The sequence below is a fragment of the Delphinus delphis genome, chromosome X (assembly GCF_949987515.2).
Source record: "Delphinus delphis chromosome X, mDelDel1.2, whole genome shotgun sequence".
NCBI classification, from domain to species: Eukaryota; Metazoa; Chordata; class Mammalia; order Artiodactyla; family Delphinidae; genus Delphinus; species Delphinus delphis.
In genome coordinates, this window is record NC_082704.1 from 4,614,020 (window position 1) to 4,638,321 (window position 24,302).

General features: G+C 45.8%; 1 protein-coding gene across 1 annotated transcript in view; it reads right to left on the reverse strand.

Moving 5' to 3' along the window:
- AFF2 (ALF transcription elongation factor 2) overlaps positions 1–24,302 on the reverse strand; it is a 489,494-nt gene that overhangs the window by 89,613 nt on the left and 375,579 nt on the right. The window contains exon 8 of the mRNA XM_060002892.1: positions 13,697–13,793. Within this exon, the coding sequence (XP_059858875.1) occupies positions 13,697–13,793 (97 nt within the window). The remainder of the gene's footprint in view (positions 1–13,696; positions 13,794–24,302) is intronic.

Below are 24,302 nucleotides of genomic sequence, written 5' to 3' on the forward strand. Positions count from 1 at the left end.
CGTTAGCGATGCGGCCAACGCCTGTGAGCCTCAGTTTCCTCATTTTAAAAATGAAGACCATCATTCCTGCTCTGTCTACATCAAGGGTGGTTGTGAGTAGCCAACATCGATGACAGTGCTCTAGAAACCGCAGCACGCTAAGCAAAAAAGCGCATCTTGAACGCGACCGCATTCCGCGTAGGCGTCAGCGCGTACGTTTTTATTTTTACTGGACTACAGTTGATTTAGAATGTTGTGTTAGCTTGAGGTGTACAGCAAAGTGGTTCAGATACGTATTATTTTCAAAATTTTCCATTATAGTTTATTATGGGATACTGAATATAGTTCCCTGTGCTATACAGTAGGTCCTTGTTGGTTACCTGTTTTATATATAGTAGTGTGTACCTGTTAATCCCAAACTCCTAATTTATCCCTCCCCCACCCCTTTTCCCCTTTGGTAACCAGGACTTATGGTGCATTTATATATTTTTATAGCCAGAGAGTTGATGGGTTTTCTGACCAGTGGCCAGGCTGTAGTATCAAATCTATGCAGTTATTCCAACGAGGATTACAGAAGCCATTCAGTTCCTCTCTCCATATCAGAAGCAGTTCTGGGGTGAACAGAATGCTTCTGTCTGTAAAGTCCTACTCGATGAAGACTCTGATGTGTTTAGATCCTGCCAGGCCTAGCCCGGGCAGGGCCTCTCACACAGGCCTCTGCCCTGAACCTTCTTGGGATTGGTGTTGGTGGTAGAGAGGTCAGGACACCCGAGTGCGCACGCTACTCCCCCTCACACGCTCTCCTCCTGCAGGGAAGCCCAGGAAGCATCGTTCTTTTCGCAGAGACTTCTTCATCAGCCATCCCTCCTCTCACACCCACTCCATCCGCAGGGCTCTTTGCTTCTTCATTAACATTTGCCCCTGAGGTTGGGAAGCCCTGAGGATGCTACCCTCAGTGAACCTCCTCCACGATATGGCAGCTTGAGAAATTATATTCCCAGGGAGAAGACGCTCATCTCGTTCCAAGGGCTGTTTACGAGCCAATTCCTGTCTCATTACCAGCATTGTATTCTTCCTGGTATCCTGCTAAGCAGCGAGTTTATTTCCTCGGGAGGGATGATGTGGCTAAGGACACGCTTGGAGTTGCTCACTCATTAAATCTAGCTTCCTAAAAGGAAGAAGGCCCTTGTCTTTCTGTTACATGGCTGCGCCAAAGCTGAAGTGACTCGAGGGCCACAGTGAATTACATGAACCATCAAATGTAGTTACCGTGAAAAAACAGAAAGAAGGAAGGAAGGAAGGGAGGAAGGAAGGAAGGGAGGAGAGTGGCTCTCTATTGAGCCCCATCCTCCAGGGCAGACAGAACATCCTATTTCTTTAGGGAGAAAATGCTACAGATGATAAAGTGGAAACTTGCTAGTCACATTCTATATACTGACTGAACTTCTACAAAATTCTTCGGTAAGGTGATTCTGCCCCAGTGATTACATATCATGAACTGTTACTTTAGTCCAATAGACAAGTATACTATATTCATAAAAATATTTGGAGAACATTTGGGGGCTTTTAAGACGCATGCCCTGAACCTTTATATCCAGACTTACGACGCTACACCCCCCTGAGACTGACAGAAAACAAACTCAGTGCAATATGCTGGTCTGTTGGTCTGTTGAGACCATCAAAGTGAGCACTTAGGAGGCCTAGAGAGACTGGAGCCATGGACTCATTTTACAAGGCCACGTAGTCAGGCACTGCTTTCCTCCGTAATCAATAATCATACTGTCGGTCAAGCATAAAATGCGATTCTGTTGCCACTGTTTTGCATGCCTTTTACATTTCCTGTTGATATGTTTTTTCCTGGCATTCTACTAGCAGACACACCCAAACTGCATGTACACAATACATTTCTTGATAAAAAGTGAAAAGTCAATCATTCAGATAGTTTCAAAGAACTGGATACTATGCATTATGGAAAGAAGACAGAAGAGCAATCGATTGCACTGGTTTTTGTATTTCTATGTTTTACCTTTAATTTTTCATGGGGCAACTCTGCGAGACACAGCCATACCTTCATTTAGTGGCAGGTACTGGTAAACTGCATTGATTGCTAAGTTCAGGAGAGAAACTCCTCTATTAACAAATGAACTCGTCATTAGGGTATTCAGATGGTCGAAAATCAATACCTACAGAATGGGTTAAGTCAATTAAAGAGACATATCCTGAGAGCACTTGCACAAATATAAAAATGAATTGCTTAATTACAGCATTTAAATAGATTGCACTGGAATGAGGAAAACATCAAGAGGCTTACATTCTATCCTACGGGCTGAGGTATCGGCTGGCGGCACGCACGCACACCCAGGATTGCAGCTTAACAGGAGAAAATGTCACTCAGCATTTTGCAACACCTGGATGCCTGCCTGAATTTCTGACAATCTCTAGGAAGACACTTCCCACTATGTTTAACCCTCTGGTGGATGAGTGCCCAGGAGGGAACATGGAAACATCCTGTATTTGAATCTTGAACCTGAAAGAAGCAAAAACACCTTCCCTAGCTTTAGAGTAGTGGGCTTCTCCGATTTTAATTTAATTCATTGTTTTCGATGCATACGTGATGTAGGCGTGTGCTAGACACCATGGGGGCAGGATTAAAATTTTGACGGGCAGAGACTGGAGGAAATTTGTTCCAGGTGTCCGGCACCTGATAGTCACTTAATAAACGTGGGCTGGGTAAAAGAATCGGGGCTGATGGTAGAGTCTGAGAGGCCTGAGCACTGCTCCGGGGATGAGGGAGCGTCGGCGGGTCCCCAGCTCTGTGAAGAGAAGAGAAGAGGCCTCTGGAGGAAAAGCTGGGCTCCAGGACCGTGTGCATCTGGATCCGTCCTGCAACTGCCCACGAGGCTCGAATTCACGCCCCAACGAGGAGGGAGTACGGAGCGGTCCAGACGGTACATTTCCATCGTGCTTTCCGGCAGAAGGCTGTGCCCCCTCCTCACCCTTCCTGCAGCTATGGTCTTGCTGGAGACTTACTACTTCTCACTGGGACCACAGCCACTGCCTCTCCTTTGGGCCGCTGGTCTCTCTAGCGTTACCCCATTTTATGCTCCCTTTGATCATGAATCCCCCATAGCTTCCCCAGGCTCATCGAATTCCTGATCAACTTCACCCAACCTGCCGCTCAAGACCCTACCAAGGCCAGTTGAATACAGGCCTCATAGCGGGTCCTACTTGTCCCCGCATGTGTAGGAGTTTTCTGCGTGTCTGGCCCCGAGACGATGCGATAACAGGACTCAGTAGTGCCTGCATTCCATTAAGGCTTGCTCCCTCTAGGCTGACTCTTTTGCTGGATACAAAACCCTTTAGCAAGATGCATTTGTCAACTGGTGATTTTGTTTATAACCAAGGTTTTGATATATTGTAACTTAATGAAAATGAACTGTCTTTGGTGAAGAAGCACGTTTCACTCCTAAGACTCATCTGTCGACACTAATCATTCTCTAAGTGGAGTAAATACGGAGACACGAGGCAGAGCAGCTCAGCACTGGCTTATTTATTCTGCCCATTAGAAGGGCCAAGGTAAGTGGCACTCAGTTATTCTGTTCCCCTGGGGCTTGTGGATTTGAAAATTCAATTTTCTTTCCCCCAGCCAATCCGAGCCTTCTTGCCTCTGGTACTGGGAGGCACCCCTCGCAAAATGACACGTGTCCTTTGCTGGGAGATGATAAAGACCTAATGGAGGCTCTCTCTCTACTGTGTGTAACGAGGAAAACGGGAAGAGTATTCTTAGTGCCTAGTAGGTACCCAATAATCTAAGTATGCCAAAACCTACATGGGAGTGAATACTGATGACGTACCTTCAGTAATAGCAGACTAGTGTGTTCAGGCTTTCCGTCCCTTTAGAGCGTATTATACTCTGGCCAAGGACGCTACATCCATTTTTATCATCAATCTGTATTAGAAAACCCAGTAATCCTTCCACCCTCGTTTCTCCTTTATTCTCACACTATGACTACACTCACAACACTCTGACGCCAGATGTGTGTGGGGTCTTCCCACACCAAGCAAATCTCTGCAACGCCAGCTAGGTGCCCGGCCATTTAACTCAATTCTGACACTGTCTACCTGGAGAGAGCATCACATCCCACTGGTTAAGGGCTCAGTCCCACAGGACTGCCTCCGCCCACTTCAGATGCCAGTCTCAAGCCCAAGTTGTCACCTGTGCTTCTGATCAATCGGCTTATACATCAGAGGTTCCAATAGCCACCCTGGAAGCTCCACGAACCCATACATGCTCCGTAAAGAATGGGAGGGTGGGCTTGGGAATGCCAAGCTTCCACTCGTGGCTTGGTCTTTCTGGTGACCAGCCGGCCCGCATCCAGGAGCCCACCAAGAGTCACCTCATGAGAACAAAAGACACTCCTATCACCCGGGAAATTCCAGGGGATTTAGGACCCTGGGTCAGGAACCAGGGTCAAAGACCAAATACTAGAACAAAAGATGCGCCTACTGCTTTTATTACTGAGGAAATTATGAGGGATTTAGGAGCTCTGTGCTGGGAACCAGGGCCAGAGACCAATGTGTATATTCTCTGTTATTTCACAATACAACTGACTTCTCTGTGCCCCAGTGCCCTTGTTGGCAAAATTAGGCAGCTGGAGTAAAGACTCTCTGTGGTCATTTTAAGGTCTGGTAGTCTATGTTTTAATACACACACAAGTATTTCAGCATACACACACACACACACACACACACACACACACACACACACAATATATATATACATATACGATTCAGGGATAAATATGGAACCCCCATTGTGGAGTCAACCTCCATTAGCAAGAAGTAAGATCTATTAGCAAGTTTATAGATGTTTAGATCTAATGTTCCGAAGATCCTATGAGATACTTCATGATACGTGCGTTACGCCCTGCCGTATGTTTTGGAAAGGTCTGCTGCTTTTATCTGCCCACCCACTTGAATTTCGAATCTTTAACCTAGGATCGCTAGCTAATCTCAAATTTGGATACCTGTTCTGTGTGCTTACAATGCTTCTGCTCTTTGCTCTTGCTAAATCAATAGAAATAAGTAAATACATCTGCTTAAGAAGACAGATTCTGCTTTCCATTCCTGACAAGATCCTTGGGCGTTTGCAGCCTACCTGATAGATTTTCCAGCAGATGGCAGACATTTGGGGAACAGAATCAAGCATTCCTAGGCCCTAAACCAAAGCCCCAGAACATTTTTCCAAGCCAGCATCTAAATTTCAAAATCTTACATTTTCAGTTTGGCAAAGAGTTTTATTACTGGAGACATTCGTACTGCTCTAACAGATGCTAGAACCCTGACTGAACTCAAAACGTGGACACCTCCAATAAACTTAGGTACACGTGGTACACTGCCTGGGGGTTGTTAGCTGATGACTAAGACAGAACCTCCAGGCTGCAGCCATGGATTTGGGACCCAAACTGGGGCAATGAAGGGGCTTAAGGAAAAGAGCAAGCTTGGACCAAAGACAGAGTGGGGATGGGAGTGGCGAGAGGAGCGATGCTGTCCAGCCACTTCCTGCAGCCCAGAGGTAGCGACAAGGGTAACACGGTGATACCTGTTCTTTCCAGCACTTTGATTCCAATTGACTTAATGATTCCCAGCTTCCCAGAGGTGGCTGCTACTCCCCCTACCACCCTCCGCACAGCGCCGGATATGTGCCGTGTGCTCTCTGTAGACAAAAGGCTGTGGTCATCCCTGTCCTACTGGAGAGTTATCGTTTCTGAAAGGACAAATTGTACACGTTTTTGTTTCCCCTTGGACCTTGGGGCAAGCAGCACATCCTCGCCAACACATCGCCTCGTGTGATTTAAGGCCATGGTGAGAAAGTGTTACGCTAAGCAAAACGGCCATTGGGTTTGCGATGGAAATGCTCATAGATGGACACTTCCTAAGTGGTAGTGGTTGTTCGTCAGTATCCGGTCATCAGCAGTGACGGACATGACACGCGTGCAAACGCTGTGCTCCTCTGCACCTGTGTGCTCAGAGCATTCTATGAAGATTACAATAAGAAGGCAATCTACGGAGATTACGAGTCAAAATATTTGGCACTAAAAGAAGACCTAATTACAATGAAAAAATTCAGCAAGCAGGTTTCTAAACAGTCCTAGACTTGCCTGGAGCATATTAAAAATCACATCATACAAGCCCTAAGCAATTTCTTATTAATCTAGTCTCTATGCTAATACAGCCAAATGGAAAACACAATCTTGGGACTCTGAAGGCCAATGTTATTCTATTAACCTTATATGTTATCCTATTTACTTTCCTGTCTTTAATGAATAAATTAAAAGATCCGTATGGATTTTATTCTGCTACTTTCTGCAGCCTTCACAGCCCAAACGCCATCACATTTTGTGGGGCGTTTCAATGAAAGGCAATGGCAGATAAACTGTTTACATTAAAAGACTCTATCAAAGTTATTTCGCACCCGGTTTCATCCTAATCCATCTGTTGTTTCTACAGCCCTGACGGGCTGACCTCTCTTGCCGTGGGTGCTATATTGATATCATTACGGAAGAGGCCTTCCCCAGCCTTTCTGCTGATAACAAAGTAAATGGAAATGTAGAGAAACCTTGGGGAGGTAACAACTTGTTCAGCGCGATGAGAGAAGAACTGTGGCTAAAACATAGGAAGCATTATAGCAGGGAAGAGTATCTGTTGTCACAACGAATGAATTCACTGTAGCGCATCAGGGGCCAGCCGAGAGCAGCAGTAAACTGTATTGCCCCCCTTTTCATTAGCAAACTTTAAACAGAAAAGTGGGCTTGAATTTCACTTAGCCACTAGGTTTGGAAAGTTCAGTATGCATCCCAAGTACAAGGAACACATCCCAAAGCTGCCAGCATGTTCAGATTTTCTGCTACCATGTAATTCATTGCATATGCAATTATCAGAGAACAACCTAGCCAGCGAGCTGGTCCCACAATAAGAACAAAAACAAATAAACAAAAATGAATCAAGTATAAAACCCAAATCAAGAACCTCGATTAAAAGCTCGAAGACAATATTTTTCTGTAAATGTTCACAGGCTTGAGGTGCAGCTCTGCTACTAGCATCTAGTTGAAAAGTCCAAAACAAAAAGAAAAGTCCACACGTCCCCAGTAACATGCTTTGAATTAAGTACCACATTTCTAAGGGCAATCCCTTGGCAGAAAAAGAAAGAAGATTGGTTAAATAAAATTGGGTACATCGGAGCAACTTACGATAATATGTCCAGACACAACTCATTAGAATGTCTTTGTGCTCAAAGCAAACTGAAATTGTCCAGCTCTGTTTTTAAAGCACCCACACACCACTCCAAGCTTTACCTATAGAGTCCTTTAGCTGAGCCTGGTCACTAACTGAGCATTTCCAGCCATAGTGCCCGTTTTTGGAATTTCTAACTGGGCTAAATGAAGTCACCTAAGGTTTCAGTTTCATTCACATTAATCATAAGATGGTATTACTATTAGAATTCCCTAAAGGTCGTTTCTAACAATACCTATTTCTTTTATGGGCTTTATAATGCTAAAGTCTGATGCTGCTAACACCAGTCCGAGATGATTAGGGCAAGGGACAGCCGTGTCCGGATCTAACCCAGCTTCAAAACCCAGGCATCACAGACCGTCCTGCTGCCAGGGTATAACAGACATTACATGCTTCAAGCTGCGTAAATCAAACATCAGGATAACATGCAAGGAAACATCAAGGAGATGTTTACCTGGCTCTATGAGTGTGTACTGGAGGGGGCTCTGGAGTTGGGCCACCACACATTCTAGAAGCCTTTGGAATAGGTCAAATTGTGGATAGGTTAAAACTTCAAAGATGACAATTTTAATAAACCTGTCAATACGATTTCGTTGTTAAAAAAACATTTGTGACGGATTAGGCTACTCATATTGAAAGAGGAGCACCAGGTCTATATCTTTAGATCTTTCACTGAACTGCAAACACAGCATCAATAACTGCTTCTCAGCTGTAAATGAAAATTGATTCCAGGTTTAACCCCTCATTTTCAGGAGTTCTTTTAATCCCGAGAAACATAAGAAGAAAAATGGACCAAAAGAAAAACTGCAGGTTCAGTGGTATGAGGGGCGAGGGTGTGCAGAGAACCCCACGCCGAGGCACATGCAGGAAGCCCGTCCTACTGGATCGTGCTGTGCTCAGGCCAGACCCCAGGGGACTCGTCACAGCATCGCTGCCTGCCGTGCATGACTGGGTTGAAAATGGCGATTCAATAACTGTTGTACGGAGAAGGCCAGGGTTGGGTTTCATATTTATGATGCCAAGAGTGGCAGCTGAGAAGGAAAACGCAATCAGCTGGCTAATGGACATCATGGAGACCCCCATATCCCAACCATGCTATTGTTTTAAATTTTTATTGAAATATAGTTCATTTACAGAAAAGAATATGTGTGTGTGTGTGTGTGTGTGTGTGTGTGTGTGTGTGTGTGTGTATAACTGAATCACTCTGCTGTACATCCAACCCTGTTATTGAGAGCTGACTTCAAAAACAAAACAGAACATACTGCAACTCGTGTGTTCACGCAGACTAAGTTCAAAACACTGCATCCAATTCAAACACTGTTCTGGAACATTCCAATGTCCGATGTCAACTTTAAGTAATTATTTATTTTCCATTCAGGGGAAGTTCCTGAGAGAGAACCAAGGTGAGAGTAGAGTGTCACAGCAGACCGTTATAGCCTTTCTCCAGGGCACAGTGAGAACTCAGAAAGAGAAATAAGAACTGCGATCCGAAGGTATGACTCAGCTCTCCACCCATGTCAGTCCTCTGAAGAAAAACTCTTTTTCAGAGACACATAATTTTCCTGGAGGACTTGGTGCAGTGTCATTGGCAACCTGGCAACCTTCTTCCTGGGATGTCTAGGTTAAAACTTGTCAGAGCTCAGAGGGGAGGAAACGTCATTCATACCCAATGGATGTCTTTTGGGTGCAGTTAGGACATTCAACCCAGTTCCTAGCAGATCCCTCTGGGCACCAAGGCCAAAATGAAGGGCAAGATCTATTTACCAATGGACCCCAAAGAGGGGGCTTCCAGTTAATGTTTAAAAGGGCCATAAGGAAGAACAACCTCCGATCTGCGTAGCGTTTGTGGCTCTCAGAGCATTTTCTTATCCACGCTCTTCATCTCGTCCTCACAGTACTCCAATGCGTTAGGCGACAGCACTTTATTCTAGTGTAGTGGTGAGAGATCTGAGACTTTGAGATGTTAGGTGACTTGCCCGATGTCATGCAACTATTACGTGACAGAGCTGGGATTGAAGCCCAGGCTTTTCTAGTCCAAAACCCATGCTCTTTTTAAACCATTTAAAAAATCTGAAGTATAGTTAATTTACAGTTTGTATTAGTTTCAGGTGTACAGCAAAGTGATTCAGTTATACTTACATATATTGTTTCCTAGATTCTTTTCCATGATAGGTTATTACAAGATATTGAGTAGAGTTCCCTGTGTTATACAGTAGGCCCTTGCTGTTTATCTGTTTTATACATAGTAGTGTGTATCTGCTAATCCCAAACTCCTAATTTATCCCTCCCCATCCCCTTTGGTGACCATACGTTTGCAAAAGCCATATGCACTCAACGACCACACTTACAGTTCCTCATGGCTAGGTGCACACAGCTAATACACGTTAGGACAAGACAGAATCTTTTCATTCAAGTTGGCCACATACTGGCTGTTTACCAAGTAGCTAATTCAGCAGCTCCCTTTAACATCCCATTCCTTACAAGAAAAGGGAAAGTAATGGATCTAGTCTCTCAAATATGAGGCTTTTTAGATCGTCACTACAGTAGTAACGATGATGATGATCTGATGACGGTGATGACGTAAAGTAGTGAGTACTTACTACGTGCCAACCGTAGTGTCAAATGATTTGGCCTGTGTTCACTCACTCAGTCACCGAATCCTCACTATGACCCAGTGAAGTAGTGCTACCTCTGTTAACCTCCGTGTTACAGATACTTAGGTCTTGAGCCCAAGGTCAACCAGCAAGTGACAGAGCCAGGATTCAAACCCATTCGACCACACGCCTGTGCTCTCTCGCTCACTCTCCTCCACGGCGCCACACGACTGATGTCTAAGACACATGGACGCAGCTGCTTCCCAAATAGTCCCAACCGAGGGAGCAAAATGCGATGGGGAATGTGAAGAGAGCACGCAAACTTTTCACAGATATTTTCAGGGTACAATCACCATGGCTTTTCCACTGAAACTATGGGCGTATGTGATCGAGCATCTCTGACTTTAAAGAATCACCAGAAGGTAAAATATCTTGTTAAAAATATATTTTACATCCCCGAGTCTCTACGGCCGACAATTTGGCATCTTTAATTTGTATATTACGCTTCTCCCCTTCAGGCTTCCTGCTGTATTTTCCCGTTTGCAGGAATAATACTTAGCATTTAAACACATCCTAATTGTTCTATTGGTGTCTGTGCACAGGACCCGCTCAGCACGGCCAATACTGCCGTCGGGGGTGCTCGTGGTGGGGCAGGGAGAGGGGAGAGTGTTCTGATGACGAGAGACTTGGGACTGAAATGTCGAATTAGAAACTGACACATCTCAACCCCGTGTTTCATTTTCATATGTGCATTTGCAATGATTCTCTTGGGATGCTTTATGTTGTAAACCATAGCATTAGGTCTTAAGAGCTTTGGGGAAAAGACTGGTGTGTACTCACCAAATCTGGGCAATTTGGGTGCAATGATCATGCATGAGATGATTCGAGGATGTCTCCAGAAAGCTAATGGCTTTTTAATTGAACCACACGTGCCTGAATGTAGCTACCAGGTTCTGAGAACGTCTCTAAGTATAATGACGGCTCAAACCAATGGTGTGGTCTGGTCCCTTGGACACATAATTTATTGTACCAATGCATTTGTTCGGACGCTTTTCCCTCCAATCATCCTGCCACAAATAGATGTGGCCGGAGATGTGATGGTCCCATGTGGCACCATGTTATCTCACCTGAAAAGAAAAAGATTTTGGTGGTTCCTCAATAAGTTAAACATAAATTACCATAGGATTCAACAATTCCACTTCTAGGGGGAAGAATCAAAAGAACTGCAAAAAATTAAAAGATTCAATTCAAAAGAACTGAAAACAGGTGTTCAACAAAAATATATACTGTATACACAAAGGCTCATAGGAACTCTATCTGCAAAGCCAAAAGGTGGACCCAAATGTCCATCAACTGACGAACGGATGAACAAAAGGCAGTATATATCCATATGACAGAATAGTATTTAGCCGTAAAAAAGGAATGGAGCACTGATCCAGGCTACAACATGGACGCACCTAGAAAACACGATGCTAAGTGAAAGAAGCCAGACACAAAAGGTCACAATATTGTACGATTTCATTCAAACGAAATAGGCAGATCCACGTAAATGAGTGGTTGTCGAGGGCTGGGGAGTAACTGCTTAATGTACGATTTCCTTTTGGGGTGACGAAAATATTCTGGAACTGGTGTTGGATCCACAAGCTTGTGAATGGACTAGATGCCACTGAATTGTAGACTTTAAAAGGGGGTGAATTTTACGTTATGTGGATTTTACCACCACGACAAAAAAAGGAAAATGGTGTCAATCCACACATATTGGAAAAAGAATACTGGGCTTCAGAAAGCCAGGACTCACCAAAACTTGCTGTCACTGTGGCCTGTGCTACTGCAAAAGCATCCTCTCCCGGCCTTTAGGCTTCGGGCTTCGTAACTAGTCCTGGAACTCGAGGGCTCATGTTTATAACCTTGCTCCCGCTTCTTGCTTCCTGGACCCAGCTAGGGGGAAGTAAGCTGTCATTTTGCCTTACCTCAGATATCCCAGTTCAACCTCCCCTTCAAATGAGAAGCTCTGTGGGGAAGGCGTGGCAGGCTAAGGGCCGCGGGCCACAGACCCTTCCCACTCACCAACCGGGATTACCCGAGGGCCTCGGCATTGACACGGTCACCGCATACATCCTAAAACCCCAGATGATTCAGGCCAGCTGACCCGATGCCACTTCTTCAGGTAAAGACAGAAAATAACAACTTGAGAAGCCAAAAAAGGAGACTGCACTTGTGTAATCACATAGAGAAGACGCCAACATGCAAACTCTACCTTCACTTACTGTTGATGACTTGCTTGAAGCATTTTCATTAAAATGTCATCTTGCATCTGTCAAAATCAATGACCTAGGACTGGGGGGGAGGGGTTATTTACCATTGTAATGATTTTTTTTTTTTTTTTTTTTTTTTTTTTTTTGCGGTACGCGGGCCTCACTGTTGTGGCCTCTCCCGCTGCGGAGCACAGGCTCCGGACGCGCAGGCTCAGCGGCCATGGCTCACGGGCCCAGCCGCTCCGCGGCATGTGGGATCTTCCCGGACCGGGGCACGAACCCGCGTCCCCCGCATCGGCAGGCGGACTCTCAACCACTGCGCCACCAGGGAAGCCCCGTTATAATGTTCTTGTCACTGGCATATTAAATGCAGAAAGCAGGAATGGCAGACACGGGAATTTAAGTGTGCATTTTACATTTGCTCTGGAGTCCATGACCCAGGTAGGAAAGGGATTGCTTGCATTCAGTAAACGTACCACAAGCCCCCGGGAGACGACTGTGTTTGTTCTTGATAAAGCACCAAAGCTGCAAAGATGCAGTTTTTACATATTATCCAAAATGCAAGCAGGATAAAGCGGAGAAAGTAAGGGAGAGGGAAGTTTTGGCTACATAACATTAAGAAGTACTCAATTTTAAAATTACGCGGAATGGTAGGAGTTCTCGTGCGGTCAAAAACTGTAGATGAAAATGGAGTAGATAAGCCTTGAAGAGACTTCCCTAAGCTTTTTTCTTTGCAGGCTCCTCAGAAAATATTTAGTGAATATGGAATTCTGTATTTGTTAACTATCTTGAAACACTAGTGCATGAGCATTCCTTGAAACACCCTGGTTTCAGTTTTATAACTTAGATTTCACGGTAGAAAGAACATGGTCAGGTATTGGCTTTAAAAAAAGGCGATCCTTCTGTGTTCCTTATTTGAGGCTCTCAAAATTTGAGGCACACCCAGGAGGACCCCACACGCGAGACAGTTTTCTGTCCCAGAGAAAACACATCAGCATCACTGATATCACGCACTACACTGCCATTCTCGCGATTCATACATGATACCTAGCTTTTTCAAATCAAGAGGTGCAGGCTCATTGGAAATGCTGAAAACACACATTCTTGCCATCTAATTTGGCGGTAAGTACTGTAAATATTTGTGATGCAGAATGGAAGAAAACAAGGCAGCAGCAAGTTTTTACCAAATGCCTTTTGCCTGAAGGTTCATGCGAGCCGCAAGCTACTGGGCACTGACGGTCAGCTGTGTCCTGAAGTGGCACCCCTGGGAAAGGTGAACGGAGCAGTCATGTTTATACCTTAAGGAACGAATGAATGAGTGTGGGCGCTAGGCCTCGTGGTGGAGTCACTACAGGAAAGTTACACCGCACTCGAGACCACACTTAGTCCAGGAGAGGGAAAGATGTGAAAGTGTGAGCTGATTCGACCTGTTCCAGGGCACTATGCCTGCCCTTGCTTCTCTCCCTCTCTCCAAAGTTCACAGATGAAGCGGGTAGGCTTCTGGAGGGCAAAACCATTCCAGGTCCTCTAGCTCCCTCCCCGTGGGTCCCAAACCGAGCCCTAAACTGGTCCTACCTGGTAGAGCTCAGTGGCAGTGCACTGAGTGGTCAAGGTCTTCACGGGTTCAAGGTCATCTTCATCGCTGCTCAGCTTAAGGTCGTCTTCAAGCATCCTACAAAAAAAGCCGAGTGGCATTGACGTTAAAAAGCGTCTTTTCTAAATCATCCTCAGATACATCTTGCGACGAGGATAAAATATTGGAGCTCCAATCTGACAGCTGCAATTCTGTCAAAGGTGCAGAGGGAACCAAGATTCTTTCAGCTAATTAGATATTTGAGCTCTTATATTTCTGTCAGACTCTGCACACATCCTGCCTCTCTACCTTCCCCTAAATCAAGGGGGGAAAAAGCACTATTTCAGCATCTCCAGAGATGACTGGAGTCTATATATTTTTACTACTGAAAGTGTAATAATGTACAGATCAGTCACTGTGGAGGTGGAACGTGCCGGTGGATCTCTACAGGAAAAGATGCTCGAAGTCTCCCATGAGAGAACAGGGGCATGACGGCGGCCCCCGGCTCTAGAGGCTGTCGTCAAAGTCTGCGGGGGCTCTCCGGATGGCAGAGGCAAATGGCCCGGTGAATCTCCACTGCCTTTCCGTGTCCCCTGCACAGTGGCAGCTCGGTGGCCACAAAATAGCTGGGCGAGAAATGGCTAGTCATTAACCTTTTGATATATGACCCATCTCTTCCCGTAAAATTTGACCCCAGAGACGTAAGCCCATGATGTGGATAAGAAATCTTTCTCTCCTAAGGCAAGGTACCTGAAAAATACGAGTGGTCTGAATTTGGGTGATGAACTATAGCACTTTCAAAATTGTTTATCGAGCACACAGAGCCTTCTGTTTCTATGGGGATATTAATTCCAGTGCCACCCGCTCTCCAGCTCCAAGTCTGAGCTACTGCAGGAAGAGTGACTTATTACCTTAAATTCCAGTTACACTCCTTTCAAAGACCAACTGGTGTTAATATTTTTTATTTCTTAAACGCAGGTTTAGACCTCATCCCCAGCCTCTCTGGACTGATTACTAGTTTCTGAGCACGCTTTGCTCTTTCTTGCTTCCAGACTCTGCGTCAGGCTCAGCTCCCAGGCTAGAAGTCCCTTCTTCAACTCTGGAAGTCCTATTTTTTCCTCCACGGCTCAGTCAGATCCCACCTCCGCCACAAAAGCTTTTGAGGAAGAATCCCTCTTCCCTCTCCCCACCCCAGCTCCGGCTGATGCCAGCTCCAGCTGTCCCCCGAGCACCGCCCCCAGTTCCCACGTGCACAGGCGCAGTACCTTATCTACCTCTGCCTTCTGCACAGCGTCTTCCCAGAAACGATACAGTCCACCAGCCTCATTTTGCAGACAAGCAAAGAAAGGTTCCGAGAGGCCAAGTGCTTTGCTCAAGGTCACACAGCTACTTAGTGCTAGAGCCCGTCCTAAAACTCCCACCTCCTGATTCCCACCTACGTGTTATTTCCAGAAGGGAAGCTGGAAAGCGAAAGGCAGCTTCTAATTTGATAAATAGGGGAGCGTGTTATGTCAGAGGTTATGTCCAAATGTTAGAAAGAGATTCAGGTCAGAGTGGGTTCCAGAAACTCTCCAAAGAGAGCCCAGCTCCTCCACTTTCACGCTCAGCCACATAAGACCAGGATGTGTTCACTGAGGTCTGAAACCCGAAGACGGATATAAAGGATGATTGGTGGGAAGGACAGTTGTTAGAGTTGGTTTCAGATAAACGAAATGTGCAGGATTTATGACTGTCCTTCAAGAGACTAATGGATGTTTGGAAGATCTTAGAGGAGACAAAATGTATCTTGGCATTGCTTTTGCAGTTGCGGGTTTATAACTCTGAACAAATAATTCTTTACAGCACATTGTGCTCCATGAAGACAGTATCATTCTCACAAGCTTAGAACTCAAACATTTAAAAACAACCTATGCTGGGCTTCATTTTCTGTGTGTGTACGTGTGTATGTGTGTGTGTGAATACAGTGTTAATTTACACCTAAGTGTTCGGCAAAATAAATGATAAATGATTCTTACCCTTTAGAGGATCCATTTCTGTGTCAGGGAAGGTGCTGGGTATTTGACCAGCAGCGTGTAATTTGTGATTTGGACCTTACGAAGGAAGTTCCCATAGTAATAATAATGATTAGTCCCATGTTCCAGATGGAAACACTGAGGCCTAGGGAGGTTAGGGAACTTGTTCATGGTCACACAGCTCGGAAATCACGGTGGCAAACATGGAACCCAGACCACCTCCAGCCAGAACTTGAGAGTATATAATGTATTCCTAGAGGATGTAACTTACAAAGGACAGAATATGAAATAAAATCAACAGCAACAACAAAAGCCCCACAAAATAAAACAAAACATATTGACCTGGGATCGAGACGTTTGGGTTCAACTGCGGGCGAATCATAAACTCTGATACCTTGGGTAAGTCATTTGCTGTCTCTGTGCCTCATCTGTGTCCCCCATCCGTTACATGGGATGATAATGAAACTTTTTCACACGGTGGTGGTGGTGAGCATAACATGAATTAATGCATGTGAAATGCTTTATGAAAACGCAAAATAATGCAGGGTGTCATTTATTAGTTTAGAAACATCACCGCAGTCAGAAAATAATGTACAGCATTAATACTGTTAGCAAGTAATCACAAGCCAACCCTTAGTGAGATTTTGCTCCTCTCATTTTAGTTTGCCAAGCAACCTGAAGGTAAGCCGTGGTGACTCGGGAAACGTGTCAGTGTCTCAAAGCTGGATCCACAAACGGGCTCAGGGTCTTCAGGCTACCCTCCTTCAGTTAGAACCAGAGCGTGGAGACCAGAACTCAGCACTTATTTGACTCTCCAATCAGCTCTGTAAGATCTTAATATGGAAATGAAAGACCCTCCAATGTACAGCTCTGCAAATAGGCAGCCAATCTGTACGGTGATTGACATTAAACATCTCCCGTGCAAGAAGCCTGGTACGGATCTGGTTAATAAAGGACAATCTGGTGCACAGATTCAAGTCCCGGCAAACACAGATCAAGGAAGTCACCGGGAAGGCAAACTAATGCGCTCTCTCTGGAGGTGTTAAGCATTCATTTCATCCCACCCCTTCCCTGACCTATTAAGCTTTATTATTGAATCTACATGGACTTGTTTGCGTTTCCATCCATAGCTAATGCTGAACATTACTCTAGGGAAAGTGGAGGATTATGAAAGATTTGGGATTTAATTATTATAGCAGCACCATTCATGCCCATTGCAGTTGAGGTGGTCCCGGCAGAAAAATGGTAATCTCTTTTCATGAGGTTATAATTCCATAGATTCAGCACACACCGGACAGCCCCAGATGTGAACAGACCATGCTGACGTGAACGTCTGCCTACGCGTGTGGTCGTCAACAACAACAACGACTGTGCTTCCACTTTTCAATTGGATGAAAACAGAACAAAGCAGCCCTCCTTAGTGACTTCAGGTGTTTGTTCTGGATCTAGTGGTTCACGAGGTCTGCCTTTGTGCAAAAACTCTGTTTCTATTTTTACTATGACTTACCATTTCTTGAGTATTAAGAAGTAAAGTAGTCCATAAAAACTGTGTCAACAAAACAAAGTCCTGGTCCTAGAAAAGCTCCAATACTGAAAGTTGGGGCAGATGAGATGGAATGAACAAAAAGAAGACTGGGGAGGGCTTGGAGGAGAAAGGAGAGCCATGTTCAGGGTCTTCTCTGTTCCTAATGCTCTGGGCCTCGAGCTGATCCTGGTGGCCTCAGAGGGCTCTTGGCACTGGGACATCCTAGGACACTACGGTGTGACAGGCCCCATGTTACTTATAACTGTAACATCTGCTCTCCAGAAACATTGCTCCTTCACAGAGCGGAAAGCTCAGGTGATTTTGAAGAGGAAAAAACAGAGAGCTAGAAACATTATTCCGGAAGGTTCTATGGAAATGAAGACTTTAGTTGTGGCAGCGTGAGCCTCAGAGCAAGGGCTTGAGAGCCAGACAGACCTGATTTTCTAATGGGTTTGCTCTCTTGAACTAGTTAATAAAACTCTTTGAATCTCAATTTTCTCACATGTTAAAATCAGTAACAATAATACCTACTTTGGAGAATTTTTGGAAGGATTAGAAAAAGAAAGTTTCTACAAATTGCCTAGGAGTCAATACAGGTAGCTATTGCTTTCATCTTGGTTATTATTGCTATTGTTGTTATTATTACCTGAGCAATGGTGCTATAGAGTTTGGAACAATTTTTTTTAAAAAGCTCTGGCGGTGACTCAAAGACTGGCAGAGGCACCAGCTAGCAGGCATCATTGGAAGCCCCTGACCAGGTGAGGAGAGGTTCAGAGATCCTTAAGGAGTTTGGAAAGTTTCTGGGCTTGGATTTATTCTCTAGAATGTTCTAAACACATCATGGCTGTTTGGGGTTTCCTGAGATCCTCCCAGAGTGCCTAAGATCCCCTGGATATCTGAAGGCCAGTTGCAAGAGGAAACACCCAGACAGTTTCAAGCGAGAGTTTAAAAAAAAAAAAAGAGTGGCTCTGACGTCCTGCTCCTTATAGCTGTGGAGCGACCTGCAGATTCAGAGAAAGGGGCCAAGGAGGGCCCCCACTGGACGCCGTGCTCACCTTGGGCACTGTCTTTGGGCCTGCCACCCTCAGGAGGCTGTTCCCAGACACACGTGAGGTTAGGGAACTTGTTCATGGTCACAGAGCTCGGAAATATGTAACCTTTGTATGTAAGACTGGGCTTCGGGGGCTGTTAGTTGATACGGAATCCTTGCTCAGAAGCAACCTTCCGAACCCTGAGTGGTTCTCCGGGCTTGTAAGCCTACACAGTGCCTTTCTGTGAATTTCAAAATGGTGCCCCTCTGGGCAGACAGCCCATCAGGCGCATTACTTATTATGGGCTGGATTCCAGCTTCCAGGTGTCAGTGGAGGTAGCTGCCATGTTGGTGGCTGATGTGCAGGTGGACTATGGCTCTTACCGTTGGAAGTGCCTAGAGTGCTACTTGTCTCACCCGTCACTAGGTGCAGATACCTACTACATCCCTAAAGTAGGGCCACAGCCTCTGTCTGATGCTTTTAGGCATTCGTTTCTACTGTTCAGTAGCTTTCATCGTTTTGAGCTCTGCCAGTTAGGAGTTGCCCTGTGCTGTCTTGTAGCTTCCATCTAGTAGCCCGAGCCCTGTTCTCTATAAGCCACACTGGGAGACTGGACGTGGAATGGGGATGGGAGGTAGAGCCAGTGCTGCTATTTCCATCGTGCAGGGGAGGGAAGGAGGCTGTTCCGGTCAGGTTCTAGGCTCTCAAAAATTGAGAACCATAGCTTTTGTCCCAACTATTTTGGGGCTTTCAGAGGACTAGCTTAAATGACCATTGTCCCCATAAGTATTCAGAGCCGATAGCAATCAAGTGTTTTGTTGTCGCCTTTGGCTCCAATGAATAACACAGCTGAGGTGGGCTGCGTATCCCAGAGAGTCTGGGGGATGCCTGAAGACCTGGGCCTTCTTGTCAGGCAGCCTCTTACCGTGGGCCCTGGGGATGCCTGAAGACCTGGGCCTTCTTGTCAGGCAGCCTCTTACCGTGGGCCCTTTTCTAGAATAGTATCTTAGTCCTATTGACTCCTTCAAGGACTTCCTCTTCATAAAGTAGGCTGGGAGGAATGAAACGCGACCTGGTGAGAATCGCTCATGGAATTCTCTATTTCCCTACCTAGCACTTTGTAGTCTCTGCAGCACCGAATCATTTGTGGGTAGTAAGGCAGGTGACGAGGAAGAGGCTGTGATATTTTTCAAAGTATTCATTCTGTTTCCCTGACGTGAAGGGGCTCAGGCTCTTTTCTCGGGAGAAGCTGCATTTAATTTTCTCAAGGTTTTAACTTAAAAGTCAGATTCTGTGACCACCCCACTGGGGATCCTGGAAATTCTGAGTCTGAGGGCTGAGGCAGTGACAATAGTTGGAAGATCCAGACTATATTCTACGGAGATAAATCTCCAAGATCTATCAGGTGGGACCTCTAGCCTGGTGTCTCGCAGTGGGCCCGCAGCCTGGGTCCAAACTAGATCATGCACCCTGCCATGGGCAGACAGACCAGAGAAGGAGACCAGAAGATACCTGTAGCTGACGGCGTTCTCAGGGTTTCAGAAAGTGGGCATCTCATGTGCTTACTGTGGTTCCTGAACAAGAGAACTGAGAGTTCCCTTAGGGACCATCTAGGCCAGGTTTTGGCAAACTGAGGCCTTCAGTCCAAACTAGCCTTCCCTCTGTTCTTGCGCTGCCTGTGAGTTAAGATGATTGGTTTTCACATTTTTAAATGGTTGAGAAAAAATCAAAAGAAGAATAATATTTCATGAGATATGAAAATGATATGATTCAAATTTCCTTATCCGTTAACAAAGTCAAATTGGAACATACCACACCCATTCACGTACGTATCACCTGTGCTCTTGTGCCGCAATGGCCGAGTTCAGTAGCCGTGACAGAGAACACAGGGCCCCAAAAGCCTGAAATATTTACTATCTGAGCCTTTACGTCAAAAAGTTTGCTGACCCCTGCTGTAAACCAGTGGTTTTCAAACTTTCCTACACACACGAATCCTCCCCTGCCAGGTGAAATCTTATAAGAAACCCATGCTTAAAGATTAAAGCCACGGTGCTTTGCTCACAGTCAGGTTGGGCGACCTCTGGGGTACCCCAGGGATCAGAGGAACGTAGTGTAAAAACAATCATCTGGTCGAGTCTTATTTGTTGGAGGTAATTATGGCCCCACGGATATTCACAGGATTTAGTTAGAGAACGCGAGTTACTTAACCCCTCTGAACCTCAGTTTATTCCTCTGTGCAATAGGAATAAAAAGAATATCTATCTCAGAGATTCGGGGAATGCCGAAGAGTCTGTTTGGCTCGAGTCCTGAGTACAGACAAGGCAACAGTAGGAAATAAAAGAGTAAATATCCTGTTTCTAGCTGCACGTGCGGTATACATGGGTTTATATCTACACCGCATACATAAGCCAAAGCTAATAACGTGAGCCTTCATGTGTACGACTATTGACTTGTATCAGACTGCCACCTCTTCATCCTTGGGCTTCCTTAGAATTGATCACATAAATTCAGCACAATACCAATGTTCTGCTCCATGGGCATTATTTTGAATTTGAGTTTCATTTTCTTGGTATATTTCTCTGGGTTATGTAATTTTCTCTGAATGTGGGGACTCAAGTTATCATGCAAATGACAGACTGCCTAATAGAATTCAGTTGGCTTTCAAGAATGTTACATACGCCAAAACGCTATTGTATCATTTTTTAGGGGTGTGTGTAAAAACATCTAAGAGTGGATTTCCCTGGAGAAGATCATAAACGAGTGAAGCAACCTGGACCTGAAAACAGCTGCTGGGATAATTGCACAGGGGACAAGAGAATCTTTTGCTTTAAAAACTATCCCGAGAATGCATCGTGATAGTAGATGGTACAACTCTTCAGTAGGACTGTACGTGTCATCTTGAATGAATTTCCTTTGAGTCATATTAGGTGATATGGAAAGTCCTCCATGCGGAGTAATAGGGATTCATTCAAGACCATTTACTGGGCCTGGTATTTGCGGGTGAGACAATGTTGCACAGTTTTTGGAGCTGGGCTGTGCTGAACTTAAGCCCCAGCTCTAAAACATACTGAGTGTGGACTGGGGCAAGTTACCTACCATAGCTTCAGTTTCCTAATCTATACCACGGAAACAATAATAGTACCTATTTCAGAAGGTTGGTATGAGGATTAGATGAGATTATGTATGTAAGATGGTTGGTAAACACTCAGTCACTTGCCATGACTGTGCTTGGCCCTGGGGTGGCAACTATGTGGATGACATGGTCCCTTCCCCTAATAAACTCGCACTTTAAGAAGCACAAAGACCTGATAAACAAACAATAACAATGTAATGTTGTACGTTCAATGTCAGAGGCACGTAAGAAGGGACTCAAAGAAGGAACGTCGAAGTCTACCCGGAGAGTCTGGTGAAGGTTACCCAGAAGCAGTGGCCTTCGAGTAATGCCTCCAAGGCAGAATGAACTGCCAGGGAAGGAAGGAAAGAGCAGCCTGGGGAGAACAAGCAGAGGAACCAAGAGACCTGAGGTCTGGGGAAGAGTGGGGTGCTTGGTCTAGCTGGAATATACTACATGTCGGCACTAGCGAACAGGCCCGAGTCTAAGGAGGTAGTTGGGGTGAGACCGGACCTTGCCTTTGCTCTAAAGAATGACGGGGAGGGGAAAGGACCACGGTTTTTAAGCAGAGGAGGGACGTGGAGAGCCAGAGGCAGAGATCTCTGAGAGCAAAGAACCTAGATCGACGGGAAGAAGGAGGTAGCACGGACACCTGTTGGACCACCATTGTCGTAGTCCAGGGAACAGAGGGTGGTGGCCTGGGCCAGGGCACTGACAGTCAGGTTGGGGAAGAGAAGGGACCAGGTTCTACAGACATGCTGGCATTAGAATCAATGGAACTGGGACAGTGACGGACGATCCTCTCGTCCACTGTCTTTCCAGCCACTCTGAGGGCACTGAACGTATGTCACGAACTCTGCCCATCTCCAAAGCACACACACACTCCCTCACACTGGGCTGGCCCTCTCTCTTGATGAGCGTCCCCTCCTTGTCCCACGGCTTGGCTACCTACACTAGGACCTTGGCTACCAGGGCAGAAGGAGTGTCTCTCGTACTCAACCTTTCTTTCTGAAGATACATCTCGCAAGTTCCATTCCCGACTGATGAAGCGAGGCAGATTTCGTTCCACGAAGGCTCCTTAGAGCGACCACGGCTGATTAGAGACTAGAAACCCCTGTGGTTCCTCCCAAGTACCTCCCAATCACACAGGGTACTTCATTACTTGTCTCTCCACATCAGCTTCTAATTGGTAAAGGATTAAGTAAAGAACTCCTTTATCAAGCTGGTCCGTTAATCTCCATCTAAGGAAACTCTTCAAAACAACTGAAATATTAAGTTGCTATTAAGCACCCTACAACCCGTGCCTGCTGACAGCCCCTGTGTCTTCCATTAAACTCGATGGGAGCTGGGACCAATTCTTACTTATGTCGGAGGCACTGCAAATCCTCAGCTGCTGATAACACAGCACTTTAGCTTGGAGTGCATTAAACTGTTTCTCAAACCCCTTTCTAGAGAAAGGTTGTCGAGAAGGGATGTTTACCTGAATTGACACAGCAGATGGGATTTCCTGGAGGCCGACGCATAAAGAATTCACATTTTCTTTCACATTGTTTAAGCACAATAGTCAAACCTGACAATTTAGGCCCATCTAAAATCTTGACAGCAATGTTGCCCAGTTGTTTATGAAAATCCCACCTGGTTTATAGGCTCAGCTCTTTCTGTTTCATCTAAAGGACACCCTCTCCCAACACACACACACACACACACACACACACACACACACACATACACACTCACTTTTGTTTAGGGTAAAAGGAGGCAGACTGTCTTATAACCCATACTGACAGTGTTTCAACCCTATAAAATCCTACAGCTGGACTTTCTTGGGGCACACGGAGCCCAGGGCCCCCGTGAGCATCCCATCAGGTGAGCATAGGTGAGCACCTGTCATGCACACGCATACAAGACAGGGTGAGGCCTGAGTGATCTGACTGGCAAAGATCCAGCCAGTCGCTCTTCGAGTCAGGCAGTTGCGTACTTACATAACGAAAGTAAGGAAGGTGCGCCAGCTCTGCGGTCCTTGTCCCACACACCAGAAAGGACACCACTAAAACCAGCGGGACCCGATGACGGCAGAGCGAGCTGTACGATATTCTGTGATCGAGGAGCCCACTCTAGACTTCCGTTAAGAGGGTTTACAGGCGAGGGAGTGGGACAGAATGTTCCATACCTCATCAAAACCTAGGAGGCAATTGTGTCATCACAGGCTCCCAGAGGAGATGGGGGGTGGGTGGGAGACGGCCTTGGAGTACACCCTCAAGGTCTTCTTGTGCCCTCCTGTCCTGGGACGATCGCTAGGTGTTCTGCCAACACTCAGATTATCTGGGGCTCAAGCCTCGTCCTATGTGGCCTATTGGAATACCTGCGGGGTGTCCACAGCGCCACAGCAGAGCTGTTTCCCTACACTGCCAGACATCCTAGTCAGTGGCTCACTACTCCTTAGGGGACCTGCTTTTCAGATCTGGGACCATGCTGAACACACTCATTTACTAAGGTTTCACGTCAAACGTGCTGCCTACGTTGAAGTTCTAACAAAGGCTAGGAAGAAGCTTCATTACCAGAAGCAGAACAATAGCTATTGCACTTGCTTCTCTGCTAGGAGTGACGAATGTGGGCTCAGCTAGCCATAGCTCCAGTCCAAGGACACACACCTTCAAGAACTAGCCAGTGTTCAGAATCCTTGGAGACCAGTGACTTGCCTCTTTGCACAGCCAGCTGAGTTGCATGTGGCTTCTCAGCACAGGGCAGGGCTCGTTGTAGAGCCTGAGGCTGCTCTGTAGTCAGAGAGGCCCAGGTTCAAACCCCCACTAGCTGTGTCACCTTGGATCAAATCCGTTGAACTTCCGTGAGCCCCTTGGTGAAAGGGGGATCCTAACAGCGTCACCATATAGGATTGTTCTAACTGTTAAATGAGAGAACCCTAACACA